The sequence below is a fragment of the Papio anubis genome, chromosome 7, assembly GCF_008728515.1.
Source record: "Papio anubis isolate 15944 chromosome 7, Panubis1.0, whole genome shotgun sequence".
Lineage (NCBI taxonomy): Eukaryota > Metazoa > Chordata > Mammalia > Primates > Cercopithecidae > Papio > Papio anubis.
In genome coordinates this window covers 90,051,557-90,068,327 of record NC_044982.1, presented here as the reverse complement: position 1 = coordinate 90,068,327, position 16,771 = coordinate 90,051,557, and the positions used below count along the sequence as shown (strand labels likewise).

The following is a 16,771-nucleotide window of genomic DNA, read 5'->3' as shown; positions in this document are numbered from 1 at the left end:
CCACATTTCTGCTATGCGGATCTGGAGTTACATTAAAACATGCACTCGGCCCAGCACGGTGGCTCACGCCTATAATCCCAGCACTTCAGGAGGCCAAGGCGGGCGGATCACTTAAGGTCAGGAGTTTGAGACTAGCCTGGCCAACATAGTGAAACCCCGTCTCTGCTGAAAATGCAAAAATTAGTTGGGGGCGGTGGTGCAAGCCTGTAATCCCAGCTACTTGGGAGGCTGAGGCAGGAGAATCTCTTGAACCCAGGAGGCTGAGGTTGCAGTGAGCCGAGATCATGCCACTGTACTCCAGCCTGGGCAACAGAGCAGGACTCTGTCATATATTAAAATTAATTTGAAAAAAAAGGAAAAAGAAAGTCTCCAGTAGTCATCTGGTCAGCACCCAATATTCTAATCTGTTTGTGATATCACCAAACACATACAAAAAATCGTGTATGTCGAATAGCATATGTTCATTACCGCGTTAATTGCAGCACGTTCTACAATGTCCATGACATGGATTTCAAATAGTGTCAATCATGTATGTACATGAATAAATATAGTACAATTTTTCATTCATATACATTATAGAATACTAATTCTGAACATAAATTAGAAAAAGAAATGTCATCCAGTAGTCATCCTGGTCAGCACCCAATATTCTAATCTGTTTGTGATATCTGAAAATCCTAATACAGCAAAAGAGCAGGATGGGGGTGAATAGAACTGCAAATCTTGAGCCAACATTTTATGTGCCTGGCATTGTTCCTGGGTTCAGGTTTTTAGAGGTAAATGGATGTTTAGGCAGATAATTTTGTCAATTAAAATAGAATTCTCCCATCTAGTCCAGTTAACCTAGTCTCACCAGTTAGTCTGTGCCACCTTTGCAGCACCTAGAACCTTCACAATATTCCTGTAACCTTGTCCAGAGTAGTGGCTTGCTTGCTTTCTCTCCCCTGCCTCCTTCCCTTGTCTTTTTCCTCCCTTCCATCTCCTAGAAACAGAGCCTACCTAGTTTGGGGGTCTGTGATCTGTGAAACAGCAGCCTTGGCTTCTGGGGTTGAGTGAACTCAGCTTGTTTTGGTGACATGACATGTTCCTGTCTGCCTGTGCTGCTCCATTTTTAACCTTGTAAGTGCCAGGATGCCAGTGGGAAATCAGGAGTCCTTCTGATGAAATTTTTCCAGCAGATATTATCACATACTGCAGGGAAATTGAATCTACGTGCTGGCCTTACTGTTGAGAAATTTTTCCTTATGTCAGACAAGACTCTGTCCTACTACAGTTTAGTCTCATTTCCTCTTATTTAATCCTCAGAGGATATGGAAGGTTTGGAAGCTTTCAGGCAACTGCCTTCCTTTTAGGAACTCCTTGTGTGCCTGAATACTATTAAATCACTCCTCAGACTTCTCTTTTCCAGATGAAATAATCTCAGGTCTTTTGGCCTTTTCTTGTAGCCCAATATCATACACCAATTTCCCAGCCATTTAATCATTTTGTTCTTCTCTGGATGTATTCCAGTTTCTCCATGTCCCTGTTGAAATGTGAAACTCAAAAAGAACACAGTACAGCCTGACCAGTAGTATAAGTGATATAAACAGCAGGCCTCAGTGGGGAAGAAAGAAAAATCTGCCAGCTTCCCCTTGGTAGTGATCACCTGTGAGTGTTTTGAGGAATTATAAAATGCCGGATACTGCATCCATTTTAAGAGACACAATATCAATAAAAATATCTTTTTTCTTCGATCAAAATACTTCTAATTTTAAAAATTAAAACAGCTTTAGTAGTCTTTAAAGCGTAACCATGATCACAGTTTTTAATGGCAAAATAATCATTGATAGGGAACTTATGATTAATGTTAACTTGATCCCCAGTGATTCCAAGCCCATTTCCGCATAGACATCTGTGCTTGGATGTCTCAGAGAGGTCTCAGATTCGTTGTGTCAAAACCAAAATCACAGTTGTTGCCCTCAAAAGGCCTCTTCTCTCCTTTGCTGCTTAGCTCAGTCAGTGGCCTTGTAATCCATTCGTTACCCAAGCCAGGAACCTCACAGCATCCCTCACTCTTCTTTCTCTCCAGCCACCCCTTTTTCATTCCAACCCAAGCCTCATGGATTCTGCCTGTTAAATGTCTCTGGAATCCAGCCATCTATCACCACCAGCACCGCCACAGCTCAGACTCCAGGTCACTCACCCTGGGGGGATGGTATGAGCTATCATATTGTATGAGCCTCTTCCTGGGGCCATGACTTACCAAGCCAGAGCATCTCTGTGAGTCTGCCTGGTGTATAGACAAGGATTGGTGACTTCTTTGTAGGTCTGAACTGGGTAATGCAGAGCATGCCCAGGAGACATGGCTTGTACCTCCAATTCTCTAAGACATGACAGTGCCTTCTCTTACTGCCAGATCCCTCAGTCTGTCCTCAGCACAGCCATTTCCCTGGATCTCAAATCTTATCAGTTCACTGCTGGGCCTGAAAGCTTTCGCTGACTCCTTTTAATCTGCAGAATGAGGTTGAAACTGCTTAGCTTGGACAGGGTCCCTTGTGAGCTGGCCCTGACATCTCTGCAGTATCATCATTTTCTAGGAAAGCCATTTCCCCACAACCCCCAAGAAAAGCATATCATAAAGAAGTTTTCCCTTAGGGAGGTTCCCTTGACTCCCTTCTCTCCTCTCCTTTCCTCTCTGAATCCTTGCCATATGTGAAGTCCACATTTCTAGTTGTCATGCTACCTGTTGACACTGATTTCCCATGTCCCACAGAATGTTTCAGGGTGAGGGTCCATGTCCCTGGTGCCCAGCCAGGCATCTGCCATACAAGTGCTGGTTCTGATGATCAGTGGTCTCTGTGGTCTTAGACTTGTAACAGGACTCAAATGTTTGCAGCAGCATTGGAAAGGGGTGCCATCCAGTGCGTGAATGTGTGTGTGTGTTTATTTTAAATTGTCTATGGAACTATCTCAAAGATTAAGGCTGGCAGGACTTGATCTATACATAGATGTAGACTATACATAGATGTAAGAATTTCTGTTCATTTTATAAAAATGAATAGAAATTTTCATTCTGTTTATTAGAAATAGAATGCTTGCTGCTGCAAGTATTTGAGTCGTTTTACAGGTGTGAGATCACAGAGACCCCTTACCACCAGAACCAACACTTGTATGGCAGATGCTAGGCTGGGTACCAGGGACATGGACCAAACCCTGGAACATTCTGTGGGATGTGGGAAATTAGTGTCAAATGTATGCATTTTTACTAACAGTCATTAAACTGCATGCAAAGATTATTTTTCTTCAGTCTATCATTGAAACTATTACGCCAGAATATACTGTACTTTAAAAAATGAGTTTATGCCTCAGTCTGCACGTATTTACTCTTTTTTCAAATAATTGTTTGCCATGTTCTATTTCTGACACCATTTACCTTCAGGAATTCTTACTGTATGATGGGGAATAAATGAATATACAGGTATTTTTTTCGTACTTCTGACTGAATGTGAAAAAATGAAATGAGCAGATTCTTCACCTGGTGATATTTATCATTTCCTCCTCTTTGCTGCAGCAGGATATGAAAACTTCATCCATCTGATCATCGCTCTGCCCGTCGCTGTCCTGTTGATCGTGGGAGGGTTGGTGATCATGCTGTACGTCTTCCATAGAAAGAGGTCAGTGATGTGCAAAGTTATGACACTCTGTGGCTAAGTGGTTTGATGATTTGAATGTGAGTGAAGGTAATCTTTTTGAAGATTTCAAGGAAATATTTTATGGACTGGAAAACCTGATTTTCCCATCAAGTGTTCTTCCAGGAAAAGAGAACCTTTTCTAATGATTTTAACAACAGCCAAAATAATTTTTCGATAGTACAGACCTTCCCCTGGCTGGCTTCTCTGGTACACAGAACTGCTGCTGGTGCATGCTTTTCCAAACGTGATGCACTAGCCCTCCCAATCAAATAAGCCTTTTTATTTCCAATGAAGTAAAGAAACAGATGTTTCTTAAAAAGCTCTAATTTCAGGCTACTGAGGAAGCCAGAAGATGTGTTAGCAAATGTCTGCTGGCCCACCCAGGCCTGAATTGGGAGTGTAGACAAGAGCTGCTGTAAACAGTAAGCTCTCCCCATTCTCTTCTGCTGATACTGTGTGAGACAGAACAAATGAAACTGTTGTAGCAAAGATGAAAGTATATACAGAAATGTATGGAGGTGGGGTTTTGTTAACGTAAGTTTAATATTTTTGACAGAAATAACAGCAGGCTGGGGAATGGAGTGCTGTACGCGTCTGTGAACCCGGAGTACTTCAGCGCTGCGGATGGTAAGAGTCCGGGCCACCGGCACTGCTAGCGTGCAGGGGAGGTAGATCGGGAGCTTCAGGAGGGTTGCTTATTCGGGAAAGGAAGGAGGTTTGCATTATTTTGAGCTACCTTTGGCCTTGGACCTGTCTTCATTAATATTTCTTTTTTTTTTTAGTCAAAGTTTTTAGCAGTTCAGTGAATATGTCAAAACTTGTGAACTGTATGGGGTGCCCCAAGGAAACACAGGCTTTAGAGATGAATGTGGCCAGCACAGTAATCAATTTATTTAATTGCTTGAGATGTTATGCTAGAATGAAAACAGCTTTTTAATTGTTAACATCTAGTCAGAGGATGTGCTGCAGCTGACAAAAGAGTCCTTTTAAACTAGTTTCAGCTTGAGTATCATCTCATTATAATTGTCTTTGATGAATTACAGCTCTGCTTTTTTTTTAATCATGGAATTTTTCTGTCATTCCCTTCGACTAGGGTTATACGCTCATGGATCATTCACATTCCCTTTGGTAATAACTAATGAGGGCCATTCAGTTAAGCGGCTGGGAAGGTCTGACATGGAAGTTGGGTGATCCTCAATGGTTATTTCCTTTTTTGCTCTTTTCTTTCTAGTATTTTTATATCCAGACCTTTTGAGTGAGTCAGATTAGAGTGAGGGGTTGGTCATTGAGTCCAGTGATACTAGGACCCTTAACTGGCACTTTGCTAGGGGCTTTTACAAACACCATCCCATTTATTTCTTAAACCCCTGCAAAGTGGGTTTTCTTAATGCCCATCTGCAGGTGAAGAAATGAGCTCCCGAAGAAACTTGTGCAGGGTCACATAGCTAGACAGTTGAGAAGTCAGGAGGAGAATGGAATCACTGCGGAAAGGGCTGTGAGGTCCCCTGGGCAGGCAAGGAACTGGCCCGCAGGAGGGGCTGGACTGGATTCATCAAATGAATAAATAAGTTGAGTGAGTATGTTTAGAGGAAAGTGTTTGCTGCCTTCTTGCCTCGGGAGAAGTGAAAGTAGATGCAGGAGATGTGAAATAAAGAGACATGATTGTTGTAATTATTGTGGTCAAATGAGAAAACATAAGAAAATACTTCGATAATGTGAAAACACCATTATACTGTGTAGGGTTTTACTATGGTTTCTTTAATCATTTCTAATTCAGTTTATGGTAAAGTCAATCAAAAGCAGCCTCCTCTGAATGGGAATCAGGTGCAGAATAATAAGGACATTATTTCTGTCTACATAAAGATCTCACAAAGTTGGTTTCTTAATAGTAGTATATACATGCATACATCTGTATGTTTGTGTATGTGAGGCAGAAAGAACATTCTGGACGGATGCACACCACACTTAAAAGAGTTGTTACTTGTGGAGAGGATCTTTCCCTTTTTAAAAAAAAAAAAAAAGCCAGATGTGGTTGCATGCACCTGTAGTCCCGGCTACTCAGGAGACTGAGATGAGAGGATTACCTGAGCCCAAGGGCTGCAATGAGCTAGAATCTCACCACTGCACTACAGCCTAGACTATAGAGCGAGACTGGCTCTTAAAAATCAAAATCCATCAAGAAGATAGATATGCATTGTTTGTATAAATAATAGCTTCTAAAAAAGAAAAAAACAGGAAGGGAGTCATCCCAGATAATGGAATTGATAGGAACGAGGCAAGACCACTTTCCCCTCTGTGAGGGTGGACTGTGACCGTACCAGAGAAGCTATTCTGCTTTGAAATACAGCACTAGAGGTTGGTGTGTGTAGTTTTTGACTATGAAGTGTCCAGGAAGAGAAAGCAAGCATCAATACAACAAAATCAGATTCTCATGGTGACTTTAATTCACATTTTGTGTCCTTCTAGAATGCTTTCATGATATGTCTTGGTACTTCATTAAAACAAAAACAAACTTATTGCCACCCATGCCGACAGGTGGGAACAGTGTCACCTTATTTGAACTTAATTTATTCGGCCTTTGACAAGCACCTTATAGCCAGTATCCTCAAGGGACAACAAAATGACTTTGCAGTTCAAAAGTGCTTTAAAAACTTGCTTTTCCCAAAGCTAATCTGCATGTCACCATTCTCCAGAGTACATTGAAAATCCCCTACAGGAAAGTGCTGATAACATTGAGCACAGAAACCACTCCTGGCTGGTGGCACTGGGGACTGCTGCTTAAAGTCAGAGCTGCTGGGTTGAATGTAGAGAAAAGGATTGAGGGTATTGACTTCAGAGATCTCCCAGGGAATGAATGTGATTGGTTTTAACTCCGTGTTTTATGGCAGGCTAAATAGTTAATTCTGATTAAAAGCAAGCCTGGATTCTCAGAGATAAATGGCTGGAGACAATGAACTCTTTACACTTTCTGAGGGGCATTGTGAAGAGCCTTATCTCCTGGGTTGTTTTGCATACTTACTCTCCTCTGACAAGCACCCGCCTCTTCTTCAGGGGTGCAAGCCACCTACGCCAGCTGGAGGGCAGAGTTCCATTCGTGAAACCCTTGAGACATATGTACTGTAAAGTACAAAAATGTATAGGAAAGAAAACTGAAGATGATTAATAAAGTTCATATTGGACACCCCTCAGAGGTCTAAATTGATGGTGCCCCTCCTGGGCCTAATTTATAATAAACATCTGTCCTTTTAGACATCACTTAAGGGTCGATAATTGGGATATGGAGATGTTGGGATACAGTTGTCAGCCTCTCACATCCAGCCACAGGCCCAGGGTCAACATCTGAAAGCATTAAAGCAAAAACAGGCACATCTCCACTTCCTTTCTGAGCCAGGACCACTTCCTTCCCACAGTCAGTGTGTGGTAGAGCCTGGTGGCAGGTCCCGTCAGGCAAGGACATTAGCACACAGCATCAGAGGAATTATTGACGTTTCGTATGGATCTTATGGAATAGGTTGATTTTATTTTCATTTTTACCCTACCCATTTGGAGATGTAGAATTAAGCCTCTGGTTTTGTTTTCTTTCCGATCTTTTTTCTTTTTTTCTCTTTGTTTTGCCTTCCTGCCTGCCTAAAAATATTTGTTTATTCATTCATTCGTTTTTTTGAGACAGGTTCTCACTCTCTTGCCCAGGCTGGAGTGCAGTGGTGTGATCTCAGCTCACTGTAGCCTCAACCTCCTGGGCTCAGGCAATTCTCCTGCCTCAGCCCCCTGAGTAGCTGGGATTCCAGGTGTGTGCCACTACACCTGGCTAATTTTTTAATAGAGATGGTGTTTTGCCATGTTGCCCAGGCTGGTCTCAGATTCCTGGGCTCAAGCAATCCTCCCATCTTGGCCTGCGATTACAGGCGTGAGCCACTGCACACGGCCTATTTATTTTCTTAAACCAGATCGAATCTAAACAGAAACTGGAGAAGAAATCCTATTCAGGCTTGGTATTTACTGTGCATTCCTCCGTTGCCGAAGGTCCTCCTGAGTTCACAGAGCCCTGGAAACGCCTCTGCTCATCAGCTGCCTAATTGCCTCTCCACACTGGGCACCACCAAGTCTCTCCCTCAGTCTCAGAGCTCAGTTGCTTCTGCATCTCGTCAGGGATCCAGCCATCAAAGCCAAGGCTGGGAACACTTTGATTAGAGTAATCCTACCAATAATGCAATTCACCTTTGTAACCGCAAATTTTCTAGTAGCCGTATTTTTTAAAAGTAAAAAGAAACAGATCAAATGCATGTTAATAATGTTTTTAGTTCAAATAATGTTTTATTTAACCCATTATAGCCAAAATATCCATTTTAACATACAGTCAGTATTAAAGTTACCTAAATACTTTTTTTTTTTTTTTGGCTGGTCTTTGAAATCCCATGTGTATTTTATTTACACTTACAGCATGTCTCAAATTGGACTAGCCACATGGAGTGCTCAGGAGTCCCATGTAGGGACCAGCTACCGTGTTAGATAGCCCAGGCATAGCATCTGTGTTGAGGGCCCTTGACACCCCTTTTGGATTCATCCAGGAAGTAGGACCTCACATGCACCATCATCACCTCTCACATGCGACTCTGACCTTTTTCCCAACCCAGCGTAAGAACTCTTCCCTCTCGCTCCTGCTCTCCTCCTTTTCACATTTGCATTTTAATCTGTTGGTGAAGATGGGTACAATCCTGCTTGACCATTTCATTCAGTTTCTCTATCCCCTATGGTTAATTTGTTTTTTTCAAAAATGTATTTTTATATGATGAAATCTAAAAAAACAACTGCTTTCTTTCCTATACTAGGCTTCTTTGCTTCGTTCTGGTCCTTATATCTGTTAGTATCCTCAGATTATCTTGAAATCCTCAGAGATTTGAAATACTAGTACTGACTGTACAGTTTTCTTACTCAAATCGATAGCATGTGGAAAGCTGAGAGCAAGCCATGCCGTCGCTTCCTGGTATTCTCCTTTGTGGGTTTAAGGAAGCAGCATTTTACATTCTTTGGCTTAGAGTTCCCCCAAAGCACGTTCTGTCTAAGGCCTTGTTTCTGTACCTGCTTTAATTACGGTTTCTTCTCCAGTGTACGTTCCTGATGAGTGGGAGGTGGCTCGGGAGAAGATCACCATGAGCCGGGAACTTGGGCAGGGGTCGTTTGGGATGGTCTATGAAGGAGTTGCCAAGGGTGTGGTGAAAGACGAACCTGAAACCAGAGTGGCCATTAAAACAGTGAACGAGGCCGCGAGCATGCGTGAAAGGATCGAGTTTCTCAACGAGGCTTCTGTGATGAAGGAGTTCAATTGTCACCATGTGGTAAGAGAAAGTTCCTGAAAAGCCAAAATGCTGCACAGGAAGAGGGTATCACACAAGCCCCTCAGTGTGTTCTTGGCTACATATACCCGTGGGTTTGGTGTCTTGCCTTTGCCTTTTGGATAGTTACCCCATTACCTCACTGTTACCTTCCGACCCCTATGCTCAGACCAGGCCACAGCACCACAGAGACAGTTCCAGACAACACAGGCACCAGCAAGGGCCACCCTGACCCTCTGAGTCTTTCTCTTTTTGATTCCTCCCAGGTGCGGTTGCTGGGTGTGGTGTCCCAGGGCCAGCCAACGCTGGTCATCATGGAACTGATGACGCGGGGTGATCTCAAAAGTTATCTCCGGTCTCTGAGGCCAGAAATGGAGGTCAGTTTTCATTTCCACCAGTATTACATGTTGCCTTGTCTAGCTGTCTTTCCTTTAGAACCTCTCTGCAAGGAAATGCTGTGTCTTTAAATCAGTTTACTCTTCCAGCGTCCAGTGTTTCTTACTGCATGCTCGGTTATAGGTCATTTGTGCAAAGGATTTCCCCAACTAGAGTCAGACTCTGATCTTTGTGAGGGGAACTTCCTGTTCCTTGGATCCCCTCTGCTAAGCCCCTCTGTGCCTTTGTTCCTGCATTCCCTCTGCCCCCAGTCCCTTCCCCACATCAGTGTCCACCTGCCAAGCCAGGCCAGTGCCACTCTTTCCCCGAAGTTTTCCTGCCCCACTCCAGTAACCATCTCCTCTGCTAACTTCTTGATGCGCTTGACTCATGTCCTTGCATGCATTCTCTCTCGTTGTGTTGTGTTGTTTTGTGTTGTGTTGTGTTGTTGTGGGAGTGTGTCCCCCCCCCCCCCCCATTGTGTTTAGCTTTTAATGTCAGTCCAAACACGTGGCTCAGGGCCACATTTGTGGCAGGCACTCTGTCAATAAATGTGTGTTACAGTTCAAGGTTAAGGTGCCTGGATTCTTGCCCTTGCATCTGAGAAGTTGCTGGGTGATTTCCCACCCAGCTCTGTGCACAAGATGTTCACCCATTCATAAACCCACTCCCCACACACAGCCCCCTTCCTCGGCATTGTTGGTGGTCCTTGTCTTTGCCAGTGGGAATCTGGTTTCCTCAGACTCTACGTCCACGTTTCAGGATTGATCCAGGGTCAATGTCTTGCTTGCACTTTTGAATGAATGATCCCACCTCAGTGGCAGGATTTCTGCTCAGTTTCCTAAAAATTTCACTTTGGGTTATGAGCTTCAAATTCTAAACCTGCTGAAGTCCTATGCAATTTTTCATTAGTCACCGTGGTATCTCCCCGCTCTGTAGTATGAACCTACAGGCCAGCTTTTTAACGTATGCAGGCATGACTTTTGAGTAATTAATTCTACAGATAAGCTGGGAGATAAATGCTGAGAAATAAAGCCAGCAACAACTGTTTTCATTTGGCTGCCTCCGTGGGTCGAAGTCTTGACCCTTACTTTGCTACTTACGGGGAAGCAATGTGTCTGCTTTTATTCCTTAGAAGCAGTAACTTCCCCTTCTCGGCCCCTTTGGAAGTTCTTTTGCCGTTCTTCATTTGGGCTTTTTTTTTTTTTTTTCTTTAAATGTTCTTTGAATCGGCAACTTAATCATCTTCCAAGTGACAGTTTCCTAATTTTAGTTCCAAACACCTGTTCATGTATGACTTCATTTATTTACAGCACATTGTGTTTGGGGCCAAGTGTGGACTGGGGCTCCAAGCAGGGTGGTTTACAAAACTCCCACCCTCTGTTCCACCAAGCATTGGTCCCCAGCACCCCTGGGTGTTAGTGCCTCTTCCTGGTTCACTCACTCACTTTCTGTCTCTCTCTCTCTTTCTCTCTGTCTCTCTCGCTCTCTTTCTTTGTCTGTCTTTCTTTCTTTCTCTTTCTTTCTTTCTTTCCTTTCTTTTCTTTTCTTTCTTTCATTCTGTCTTTCTGTCTTTCTTTCTTGATGGAGTTTTGCTCTGTTGCCCAGGCTGGGGTGCAGTGGCGTGATCTCAGCTCACTGCAACCTCCACCACCCGGGTTCAAGCGATTCTCCTGCCTCAGTCTCCCAAGTAGCTGGGTTTACAGGTGTGCACCACCATGCCCAGCTAATTTTTGTATTTTTAGTAGAGACGGGGTTTCACCATGTTGGCCAGGCTGGTCTTGAACTCCTGACCTCAGGTGATTCACCCACCTCAGCCTCCCAAAGTGCTGGAATTACAGGTGTGAGTCGCTGTGCCTGGCCCTTGGTTCACTTTAATACACAAAACAGCATGAAGGAGAAACGCTTGATGAAACAGGTGACTGGAGATTTGGCAGAGTATTTCTTGCCAGCATCGTTTGAGGCACCTCTGAAAAGTCCGAAACTTACTCCCTTCCTCCCCAGTTTCAGGCACAGAATAAAAATTCAGAACATGTGGCCTCGGTCGTGGCTCTGTGGCTGGCTGCCTGTGGTCCTCAGCCAGCCACTGCAGGTTCCTGGGCCTCAGTGTCCTCAATATAAAATAAGAGGGTGGGACAAGATTACTGAAGTCCCTTTCAGAACTAAAATTCACCTTTAGATTGGTCAGATTTAAATTTTTTTTTCTAGCTCATGTCAAGTATTAAAATGTGTGTGCTTACCCTGCAGTTTCATTATATTCAGTCTGCTCCCCCGACCAAGATTCACTTACTTATCTCACTAAGCGTACGTGTATGTGTATACTTGCCTTAAATAGCTCTAACCAAATTAAAGATTTCTGCTAAGACGAATGAAAGAATGGCAGTGCAACACCATAAACTGACAAAATTTCAGCCCCCTCTCTTTCTCTGTGCTTAAAGTTGAGTGCTTTTATTGATTCTGTTGTTCACAGCGATTATAAATGACCACTTCATAACACATATACGTCATATTGTAATATTCAAGTATTGTGAGCATAAACTTTACATTTCACATGCATATTTCCTAATGCACCACACATATCTAAAGCCCTAAAAAGTAGTGATTTGGACTTACCCCCACTGACTTAATGTCACTTCCCCAGATAACCACGTGATAAGTATTTTAAGTCACCAAGAGACAGCTTTGACAGCCTGTTCAAAATTCAAAGGTTTGTGTCTCTGAGTGTAGAGAACCAACCCAGAAGTACTGAGGAGTTGTTACTCTGATTCCAAATACTAGCTTTCAGTAGAAACTAGCACCTCGTAGGGCAACAGCCAGCATCTACTGAGCATTGACTATGTGCCAGGCACCACTGGGTACTTTCTGTGCATGGCCCCAGGTCATCTTCTAATCAGTGAAACCATCGTGATACCCCATGTGGAAGAGCCTGGGCATGCTCATCCGGTGGCCAGCCTACAGGTTTGAGACCTATCAGAGCCCTGTGGCTTTGCAGTGTTGTGTGAGATGCTTTGCAGTCAAGAAAACCAAGGTAAAGTCTATTGCACTTGGATATGCGAGAGTAAAAGGTAGCATGAAAATTAGGGACTAGTGATTGTTTTAGGATGGAGAAACTTGGGCATATGTTTTATATAAAGCTTTTTTCTAAATGGATGTATTATTTAGGGGTAATTCTTTTTAATTCCAAAGCCAGCATGTTGCTGTCCTCTGCAAATAGGAGATGCTTATCCATGTTACTTATTCCTGGTCTCCTCCAAGATAAGCTGCAGCTGGACTTCAGTTGTCAAGGACTTGTCTTCCATAATGCCCACAGAAAATAATAATGCCACATTGTAAGGTGAAAAGAGTAATCCTGGTATTTTTGTATTTTAGAAGAAGGTTAAAGGGAAAGAAAAGGATTAAATAAGTTATAATGATGCTTTTATGGGAAACAAAATATACCATATCCATTTGGAAACACATTTGCTTACTTCCACACAGCCTTTGTAACGTGCTCTCCTTCCTCTTACCTGTACTTTGGTGATGGAAATAAAAGGAACATATAAACGAATAGTAATTTGAGTAACTGAGAATCCTTACTACCAAATATTGCTTGTTTCACTTTAAAAATTTTTTTGCCCTACCCACAATAGAAAATGCTGGTCCTAGAGAGAGCAAACTGGTGTTTCCCTCGGCAGCTCTGTGATGTGGTCAGGGAGCAAGCGCAGATAAACTTGCGGGAGCAAACAGGTGCCATGCTCTCCATCATGGTTTGTTCCTTCCGAGCAAGTCCTGGTTTCTTAGCATAAACAACCCACGGTGCCCAGATTGGACAAAGATGATTTGCAAACCTCGAAAGAAAATTGGCATAGAAAAAAAATCCAAAATTCTCATGTGAATTTTTTTTAATCTCCAACAGAATAATCCAGTCCTAGCACCTCCAAGCCTAAGCAAGATGATTCAGATGGCTGGAGAGATTGCAGACGGCATGGCATACCTCAACGCCAACAAGTTCGTCCACAGAGACCTTGCTGCCCGGAATTGCATGGTAGCCGAGGATTTCACAGTCAAAATTGGAGGTGTGTCCTTAGCTTTCCAGATCTGAGCAAGAACTAAACTCACAGGTGTTTTGAGGACCTTGTTGGCATTAGTCTGCCCCTGGAGAGGTTTTCTAAAGTGTGTCCCTTGAGTGCACGGACTCTTTCTTGGGAATGATGTGATTGTCTCCAATTGATGGTCACAAACCTGGTGTGGTCAGTCCCAGTGCTGATCGCTCATGGACATGATGGTTCAGCTACTGGGCGTGGTCCCTGAGGCTGCCTCTCCAGATATTTGAGGCATTTCTTGGTAGAACACATCTTAGCATTGGTTACAGAAATAATCAAGACAATGTCTTCAGGAGATTTCGACTTGGGAATAAAACTCATTGTCCAACTTTGCATTCATCCCTCAAATTTTCCTAGCTTATAAGGAACATTGCTCCCCTTCCAGGGGTCCACATTGTTTTCTAAGAGGTGCGCTGCCCTAATGTTGAAGCCTCTGCATGGAGCAGGAGAAGTGGCAGGAGCTGGCATGGCAGTGCCTTAGGTGAGGGACGATCACTGCTCACTGGGTTTCACAGCCGGGGCCACACAGCCTCCAAGCTCTCGACCACTGTCTCACAACACTTACTGTCCTGCTCTTAGCTGACCAGCCTACTGGTTAGACCCCCTTGTTGCCACCACCCACTGTCACACCAGAAAAGGGGTTGAATTGAATTTCTGAGCAATGGTTAAAACCCACTTCAGCCTTTAGGTTTGTGTTGTTACTTTGATCTTTTAATCTGCCTAATAAAACACACATAACATCAGGGCTGCTCAGGAAACCACTACTTTTACCAGGATTCTCATCTTCCCACTATGATATGATGATAGTTTAGAAAAATACCAAATATTTATCCTGAGAAATTGCAGGGGAGATTTAACACCCAAAAGAAGCTATTTCAAATGGACCTCTGTGTCTAGTTCTTGAGCTGCCTTTTCTGGAAGTGTTCGCCTTCCTTTAGTAACGTATTTTTTTCTTTTAGTAGTGATTTTTAAATGAAATGTTTTAGCCCCTTTAGTGAACAATGAGAATCCTTTAGAGAATGGTTTCTTTTTTTGAGACGGAGTTTTGCTCTTATTGCCCAAGCTGGAGTGCAATGGCGCAATCTTGGCTCACCACAACCTCCACCTCCCAGGTTCAAGCGATTCTCCTGCCTCAGCCTCCTGAGGAGCTGGGATTACAGGCGCATGCCACCACACCCAGCTAGTTTTTTGTATTTTTAGTAAAAACAGGGTTTCATCATGTTAGCCAGGCTGGTCTTGAACTCCTGACCTCAGGTGATCCACCCGCCTCGGCCTCTCAAAGTACTGTGATTACAGGCGTGAACCACCGTGCCTGGCTGAGAATGGTTTCTAAAGTAGGAGTGAGTGTCTCTTTTTCCTCTGTAGGAGCTAGCGGTATTGAAACGGAGCCATGTCCCAGAGCCCACATCCCTCCGTCATCAGAGTTCCTTGTTCAGGATCCACGAGTGCGTACCTAGGTTTGGCACGTTGTGGTGTCCTCACGTTTGGTGCCCTGTGAAGCTGGGCAGCCCTTAGAGAGGCAAAGGAGTCCCGAGAGGCCGTCCTGCCTCAGGGCTCCCGGGGAAGAGTTGCCTGTGTCCCTGGCTGGGCTTCCTTCGTGCACCCAGCTCACTTCTTCCCCTTCTCCTTCCCCTTCCCTCTCTGTAGAACTCAGATTGTCCCCATGGAAATGTCAGCCAGCTCCCCAGCACAGGGGAGAGCACAGGGACTGGGGAACCAGGTGGGCCTGAGGTGGGCCAGTTCTGTCACTAATTGATGAGAGACTTGGGCCAGGTGCCTTAACCCGGGAGCCTCAATTTCTTCACCTCGGAAGTAGGGTGATAATGTAACAGACCCCATGGGATTGTGAGGACTTGGTACAGGAAAGCAGCAGCATGTGCCTGGCACGGGGCAGGGCCTCTCCAGATGGCAGTTCCTGTCTGTGTCGTCTTCCCACCCTCCTGGCACATGGGAGGAACTCAGTTTCTCCCCACTGTGCATCACACTGGGAGAGGTGTTTTTTGTGCCAATTGCCATTTTAAATCCAAATCAGCAGGGATCATGTTTGCTGTTGAACCATGTGGCATATTTATAGTGTTTTTTTGTGTGTGATCATGGTTTTTCTTTCTAGAATTTTAAGCTTTTCATGTGTGCTGAGGAAGATCATTTGTGTTTTTTAGTAGGATTCCTTTTCCACTTTGTGCAAGTAAAGGCAAATCCCCTATTTGCATGTGACTGGATTAATTCACAGATAACACTTTCGCACTTCATTTTTATTCTTCACAAGGGTTCAAGATGTTTTCCCAATGCCCAGCATCTCGTGGATGACAAATATGACAAGTAATTTTACCAAAGGCAGTTTGAGGGCTCTTAGCATAGCGCAAGTAAATTATGTTGGTTCAAGTCCAAGGAACTTTGTTCTCTTTGTGTTTGCTTTTGTAGCCTTACCTCTTTGTGGCATGAGTTAGAGACATACATGAGCATTTTAAAGTAGAGAAGCCCTTTCTCCTGGGAAGGAGAAATGGCAGAGTCCAGTTAAGAAAAGGTTGTATGATTGAGTGCAAAATCAAAACCTGACAAAGCAGCAATAATTTAGCATTATAAAGCGAGCCTGCCATCAAACATCATTATGTGGCATCTTCTGGAGAAATGGAAAATGGAAGAAATTTTCAAAAATGAGTGGGAGTATTATGTTGAAAAACATATTGAGTAATAGCTTCAGGGGCCTCGTAAATAGCATCTCTTCGGCATCTTACTGGGTACTTTTGTCATCATGAATTGTTACTCTGAATATTTTCCCCCTTATTAAGCAGTGAAATTATTTACTTTTCTCCAATGATGGGGCAGTGCTACCAAGTAAATAAGCATCTGTACTCTCCTGTTTATTTGGTCAGGTTTTAAAACTGTGTGTAAATGACCATTGGTCTCTGCAGTACTACATATTTTCTTAAATCGTGGGACTCTAATTTTTACACTGCCTCCGTTTTTCTTAATTTTTATTTTCAAGACAGGGTCTCTGGCACCCAAGCTGGAGTGCAGTGTTGTGATCATGGCTCACTGCAGCCTCGACCTCCAGGGCTCAAGTGATTCTTCCACCTTAGCCTTCCAAGTAGCTGGAACACAGGTGCACACCATCACTCACAAGTGGCTAATTTTTTATTCTTTTATACAGACAGGGTCTTGCTATGTTGCCCAGGCTGATCTTGAATTCCTGGGCGCAAGCAGTCTTCCTGCCGTGGCCTCCCAAAGTACTGGGATTACAGGTGTTGAGTCACTGCACTCAGCCTGCCTCCCATTTAAATGCAATAAAGGAATTAACTTCTTAAGGGAA

General features: G+C 43.7%; 1 protein-coding gene across 2 annotated transcripts in view; it reads left to right on the top strand.

Moving 5' to 3' along the window:
- The window catches only part of IGF1R (insulin like growth factor 1 receptor), a 317,675-nt gene that overhangs the window by 279,106 nt on the left and 21,798 nt on the right, over positions 1–16,771 (top strand). The window contains exons 14-18 of one of the 2 annotated variants that reach the window (XM_003901424.5): positions 3,551–3,653; positions 4,228–4,298; positions 8,778–9,007; positions 9,271–9,381; positions 13,275–13,434. In XM_003901424.5, coding sequence (XP_003901473.2) covers positions 3,551–3,653; positions 4,228–4,298; positions 8,778–9,007; positions 9,271–9,381; positions 13,275–13,434 — 675 coding nt within the window. The remainder of the gene's footprint in view (positions 1–3,550; positions 3,654–4,227; positions 4,299–8,777; positions 9,008–9,270; positions 9,382–13,274; positions 13,435–16,771) is intronic. The other variant, XM_021940884.2, reaches the window with a different exon arrangement.